At 53.6% G+C, this 6714-nt stretch overlaps 1 protein-coding gene across 1 annotated transcript in view; it reads left to right on the top strand.

Annotated features, from left to right (window-relative positions):
* The window catches only part of DOHH (deoxyhypusine hydroxylase/monooxygenase), a 12515-nt gene extending 6059 nt beyond the window's left edge, over window positions 1–6456 (top strand). The window contains exons 2-4 of the mRNA XM_006868953.1: window positions 2803–2879; window positions 4687–4924; window positions 6113–6456. Coding sequence (XP_006869015.1) covers window positions 2803–2879; window positions 4687–4924; window positions 6113–6432 — 635 coding nt within the window. The 3' untranslated portion in view covers window positions 6433–6456. The remainder of the gene's footprint in view (window positions 1–2802; window positions 2880–4686; window positions 4925–6112) is intronic.
* The last annotated feature ends 258 nt before the right edge of the window (window positions 6457–6714 follow it).

Below are 6714 nucleotides of genomic sequence, written 5' to 3' on the forward strand. Positions count from 1 at the left end.
TTTATAATCCTTTTCTGCTTTTCTTCATCTATTTCCTGGTAACACCTTCCCACTTCCTGTATCAGCATTTATCTAAATTAGTTAGCAAAGTGATCAGCATTTGGGTCCATGTTTTTAAAAGCAATGGAAGCCTCTGATTTAGTTTAGAAAAACTCCAAGTTTTGACACCTCTCCTTTTCTTCCTCATCCTGTCTTTCTTCTTTAGCATTTCTCTCTTATTCAAGATCCTTCTAGGTCCTTCTCTGTCACTTCCCCTTTGCCAAGAGCCATGCGCTGTTCCACATGAGCAGTATCAAGTTCTAAATGTAGTGGTTCGACCAGATGGACGGTTTTTGCACCAATCTCTTACATCACATTATCCCGACCAACTGCTTGGAGCGTGTTCACATAACTCAGCATTTGTGCCTTATCCCCTGCATGCATTTTCCTGTAATTTCCTCCCCAGAAGATGCTGTGTTCTGGATACACTGACAGCCGTGGTAATGCGAACACATCATTAGCTGGGGGCTACCTGTATAACTAAACGTTTGGCCATTTAAAATTTTTTTAGTGTGCAATTCATGACATTTACCAACGCTGTGCAATTAACCGCACTATCCATTTTGAAAAATTGTCATCATCCCAGACAGAAACACAGTACCCGTAATGCAAGAGCTCCCAACTCTCCATTCCCCCAGCCCCTGGTAGCCCCTGACCTGCCTTTTGTCTCCACACATCTGCCTCTTCTAGATGTTTTCCCTCAGTGGAACCAGATACTATCTGTCGGTTTGTGTCTGGCACCTCTCACTGAGGACCATGTTTCCAGTTAAACCTCTTTTAATTGCATTTTTTTTTACTTTTCACTGTGATTTGGAATCCTGGTGTGCTAACCACAAGGTCAGTGGTTCAAATCCTTGGAAACCCTATACAGGGTCTCTGTGAGTTGGAACCACCAACTTGTTGGCATTTAACAGCAACAACATTGTGAATTGACTGAAGGTTTGCAGAGCAGATAATCCTTTTTACACTCAACAAATCATGTACTTTGTTTCATCTCACTGATTGCACACTTCTTACCTGTGTTTCTTGTTTCAATTCCGCCTGAATTTTGTCCTGCCTGTTTTTAAACATGGGTGCTCCGAGTTCTGTTTAAGAAAAAGGAAGGTGAGCAGCTATACCCAGGATCCCCCTCAGAGTGACCCCCAACACTGCCCAACTGTCTTCCTGTGACAGGCTGTCCCTCCCCCCAAGCCCATCTGATTGGCAACCTCGCCAGCTGAGTGGCTTTTAGCTCTGAAGCCTGGCTTTGATTTCCATTTGATTTTTAATAATCCCTTACGTCCTCTCCAGCCCCCCTCCCCCCCAGTACCCGGATAACCTAGTAGCTCTCCAGATTCCAATGACTGTGTTTCTTAGAGCCTTACTTGCAAAGCGCACTGTGCCCCGTAAGGTCTGCTATTTTCATCATGTCATTTTGCAGAATGCTAAATTGTGGTATAAGGAGCTCTGGTAGCGTAGTGGTTACGAATCAGACTCCTATCCTCAGGGTCAGCAGTTCGAAACTACCAGCTGTTCCGCGGGAGAAAGAGGAGGCTTTCTGCTCCCATAGAGATTTACAGCCTCGGAAACCTTGTGCAGGGTTGCTATGAGTCAGAACCGACTCCACGGCACATAACAACAACAACAAATCTTGCTATGGAGTGGAAAACTTCTGTCAGTGCTAAGAAGGAAAATAAAGCAGGGAACGGGCTGGGGTGATGGGCCGTGACAGTTTTTAATCAGTGCATGGAGACCTGAATGAAGTTAAGAGTTATCTATGGGAAGGAACAGTGTTCTAGGCAGATGTCACCGCCTGGGGCAGGACCGGGCCTGGAGAGTTGGAGGAACAGGGAGGAGGCCCGTGTGACTGAAGTGGAGTGAGGAGGGGAAGAGAGGAGGCAGGAAGGACAGGGAGGGGGCCTGGCAGGACTTGGCCTTTTACCTTGAGGGAGGTGGGAAAGCTGCAGGACAGTGGTCCACTGATTTGGGTTCTCTTGGACTGTCTGGATTCCATGTTTGCAGAGCAGAAGCAGAACTGACTTCTCGTCTTGGGTCTCTGGCTGGCCTGGGCCGAGTGTGCCCATGGCAAAATGGTCAGACCTCACCTTGAGGCCCACACAACCCACCCACCTGCCACTCCCACCCCAGCCTCAGGGCAGTGATATACCTTTAGCTCCCTTCCCTGGAGGTCTCATCATTGTGCCTAGCTTTATATCCCTCCAGTTCTAGGGAACTGCCCCAGACTGGCTCAAGGCATGCAGCCTACTGGTCTCCTATTACAATGACTGACTTGTCTGTCTCTCCCTCTTAGACCGTAAGCTCACTCCCTGCTACAGTCTGGGAGCCTAACCAGTTGTCAGGTGCCCTCAGGCTGACTTTTGGCTCATAGTGGCTCACCCCTGGACAGACTCCAACCACCCCTAGAGGATTCCCAAGGCCGTCAATCTTTATGGAAGCAGAATGCTACATCTTTGCCTCTTAGAGCCACTGGAGGGTTCAAATCACTGGCCTTTAGATGTGCCGCAGTCAAGGGCTTAACCACTGCTGCCATCCTGCCTCCTAGGAACCTCTCCTAGCTTCAATCAAGTCCAGGTTCTGGAGGGAGGATTCTGATTGGCCCGGCGTGGAGCCTGGGCCTGCTCCTCCAATCACCTGTGGCTAGGGGCGGGAACCACAGGATGCAGGCAGTGCTGTGGGAAGTGGGGAAGCAAGAAGGGATGACTTAGGCTGGGTGGACTTCCCCATATCCCAACCAATATGAGTTCTCTTGTGGGTCCTTTTCAGGGGAGGCACTGGGGGCCATTGGAAACCTGGAAGTTCTAGAGATCCTGAAGCAGTACTCCACCGACCCTGTGGTTGAGGTAACGCCCCTGAACCCTGAGCCCGGGCCCTTCTTCCGTTTCCTGCTTTGACCCCAACCTGTTTTGGTTGGTTCGTGGAAAGCTCTGCCCAACCCTGATCGAAAGGAGTCTCAGAGCCTATCTCTGGTTGCCATGGCGACCACCTGGCCAAGGATGCTCCAGGGATAAAGGAAGTCTAGAGGGCAGGAAGGAAGCCCATTTGGCAAAATCAGATTCATTGAATCCTACAGAATTTGCTGTGCTTCAGCTGGTGGGGATCCTGGGCCTGAACCTATGGGCTATCCCTCCCTGCCTCCTTAAACCCATCCCCCCTTCTCTGCCCCTGCTGCCGCTGGTTGGTGCACCAGACCCCTCCAGAGGTCTCTGTGAAGCTGCTTTCATTATTTTTCACCAGCTTTATCGGGGTTTCACTCTCCTGCCATACACTTCTCCCATTTCAAACGTACAATGCAGGGGTTGATAGTCTATCCACACAGCTGTTCAGTGACCACCACTGTCTAATTCCAGACCATTTGACAACCCTCCCCCCAAAAGAAAACCTCACATCCACCACCAGTCACTTCCAACCCCTATTGTGAAGTGCCGTCCAACTGATCTTGACTCACAGCAACCCTGAATAGGGTTTCTGAGAAGCAGCTGGTGTGTTTGAACTCCAGACCTTGTGGTTAGCAGTCCAGTGCTGATCCCACAAGCATCGCACCAGGACTCCCAGTCCTTAGGTAAGCACCCTGGATCCACTTTCTGTCTCCAGATTGGCCTGTTCTGGACATTTCATATCCATGGAATGACACGCTCTGTGTCCTTCCGGGTCTGACTGACTTGAGTGGTAATATGTCTTCAGAAAGAGCCGTGGTGTGCAGTGGCTAAGTGCTTGTCTTCTAATCGCAAGGTTGCTGGTTCGAACCCACAAATGGCCCTGTGGGATAAAAGACCATCTGTTCTTGTGAAGATTTCAGCCTAGGAAACCCACGTGGCAGTTCTGTTCCATCATATAGGGTCTCTGTGAGTCAGAACTGACTGGACGGCCCACAACAGTGGTTTCACGGTTCATCCGTGGCATAGCATGTATCAGGACTTTATTTCTCTTTCTCTGCATGGATGCACCATGTTGTGTTTTGTCTGTTTAACCACTGGACACTTGGGTTATTTCCACATGGGGGCTGTTTGGAAACGTGTCTGCCTTTCTTGCCCACATCCTCTGGTCACCCACAGTCTCCCCTTCTCTTGGCAGTCAGAGATCTGTGTTGACTCAGGTCAGATGATACCAACCTGTCACTTTGTACTGTCACCGAACACAGGTGCCTTCAGGACAAAACCCAGAGTCCTCCCTTTAGCTCACAGGCCCTGAATCATCAGGCCCCCACCACCTGAGATCCCCTCTGCTGCTCACTGTCTTGTTCTAGCCACACATCTCACCGCTTCGCTGACTCACAGGCCCAGGCCTGCCCCAGGGCCTTTGATCGAGCTGTGCTTTGTGCCTGGAACTCCCTTTCCCCAGATAACCCACAAGGCTCTCTGCCCTCCTCTCCTCCCTCTCCCCCTCACTCAGTCTGCTCTGGCCATACAGACCTCATTGTGTTTCTTGGACTCACAGAACGGGTCCTGCCCCACGGCCTTTGCACGAACTAGTGAGTTCCTTCTGTCTGGAACTCACTTCTTTCCTTACTTGGTTCAGGTCTTTGTTCCAGGGTCCATCTCCTCATTGAGGCTCTCCCTGACTCATACATACCCCCCGGGAATCATCCATTTGTCACAGTCGGTCCCCCATCATCCCCACTAAACCACATACCTGCACCCCTTCCTGCAGGTGGCCGAGACGTGTCAGCTGGCAGTCCGGCGGTTGGAGTGGCTCCAGCAGCACTGTGGGGAGCTAGCAGTGGGGCCATACCTCTCGGTGGACCCAGCCCCACCAGCAGAGGAGCGAGATGTGGGGCGACTTCGGGAAGCACTGCTGGATGAGGCCCGGCCACTCTTTGACCGGTATCGAGCCATGTTCGCCCTGCGCAACACGGGTGGTGAGGAGGCCGCCCTGGCTCTTGCCGAGGGTAAGGAGGGCCCTGGGTCAGGTCGGTGGAGGGACAGTAACGGGGCCCAAGGCCAGTTGCCACTCTGAAGGGTCCAGTGCCGCCTCTTTGAAATAAAGGAGGGGTTCTGCAGCCCGTGTGGTCCTTGCGACCTCACAGCACATCCTTGTAGGCTGGTGGTGCCCTCCTGTTCCCTTCTTACTAGTGGGAGACCGAGTTGGGATTTGACTGGCAGCCTGCTGGGGTACCCTCACCCTGTTATTTTTAGTTTCATCCCAGCTATGCAGGGCCTTGCTGGGGCTGAGGTGCCCCATCTGGGAAGGAAAGGAGGGTGTGCCGGACATTATGGTGGCCCCTGCCCCAGGGGGAAGGAATCACTTGCAGGCTCACAAGGACGGAGCTGTCTGCAATCTGTCAGAGGACATAGCCAGCCATCACCAGCCTGTATGTGTGTGTGTGTGTGTGTGTGTGTGTGTGTGTGTGTGTGTGTGGAGGGGGGTGAGTCTCCCAGGACCCAGGGACCAAGAGCATGCCAGGTTGAGGTGTGGGTTTGTCTTTGGGTGGTGTCGTAAACTGGTGATCTGCTGTTTATGGTATTGGGGAAGTTTCCCCAGTCTGTAAAGTAACCAGCACTTCCTGGAGCTCGGGAGGGGGTTAGGCACCCGTTATACTTTGGAAAAGGCCCTGGAGAGCAGGCCTGTTATTGATCCTGATTGACGTGGGAAAAGAAATGGACTATGGAGACAGGACCGCAGACCACAAATAGCACTTGATGGCACTGTCTAGGGAGCACGTGAAGCAGTGTGTAGGAAGAAGGTCCCAGGTTGATGAAGGGCAGGGGGGCTTGAGAGGGGAGGGACAGGGACCACCCCTTGGGTAGTCTGTATTCGCAGGGCCCTGGCAGGGTAAGGGGGAATAGAGAAGAGTTCTTGCCCTCTGATTGGGGCTTCGGTTCCCAATCACAATGCATAAAGTCCTGTTTGACTTTTAAAAAAAATCCATGCAGACCTCACTCTATAGGGGCCTGACTCTTCCCCACTCTCCCGCAGCCGCGGGTCTTGCCGTCTGTCCAGCCCTGAGCATCCAGGCTGCGGAACAGGGAGGCCCTTTCCATACCCCCTGTTCCTGCCCCTCCCCGCGCACCCGCCCCAGACTGGGTCCCAGAGCCGGCCTCGCCTTCCAGCACCCCCTTTTGTTTTCCTTCCGCAGGCCTGAGCTGCGGCAGCGCGCTCTTCCGCCACGAAGTGGGCTACGTCCTGGGCCAGCTGCAGCACGAGGCAGCCGTGCCCCAGCTGGCGGCCGCGCTGGCCCGCCACGCCGAGAACCCTATGGTGCGGCACGAGTGCGCCGAGGCCCTGGGTGCCATCGCCAAGCCCGCCTGCTTGACGGCACTGCGGGCTCACGCCGAAGACCCCGAGCGCGTGGTGCGAGAGAGCTGCGAGGTGGCCCTGGACATGTACGAGCACGAGAGCGGGCCCTCCTTCCAGTACGCGGATGCGCTCGAGCGGCTGCGCCCGCCCCCCTCCTAGAGACCCCGCCCCCGCCCCGTGGAGGCTCCTCCCTCCGGAAGTTCCGCCCTCTCTGAGGTCACACTCCCGGTTTAGCCTGCCTTCAGGGCAGGGTGGGCTGGGACGCTGGATTTTTAAGAGCTGCCTGATTTGGGTGGGTGTGTAAACCACATTTGTGCACATGGGAATCTCATTTCCCATCCATTTGTCTCCCTCGCGGGGAACGTGCTGTTGTCCGCCATCTGTTCAGCGGCTTTTGCCTCGGATCCCTGACCCTGTGGGATTCCCTCCCCAGGCCTAGCA

Source organism: Chrysochloris asiatica, unplaced genomic scaffold, assembly GCF_000296735.1.
Source record: "Chrysochloris asiatica unplaced genomic scaffold, ChrAsi1.0 scaffold00125, whole genome shotgun sequence".
NCBI classification, from domain to species: Eukaryota; Metazoa; Chordata; class Mammalia; order Afrosoricida; family Chrysochloridae; genus Chrysochloris; species Chrysochloris asiatica.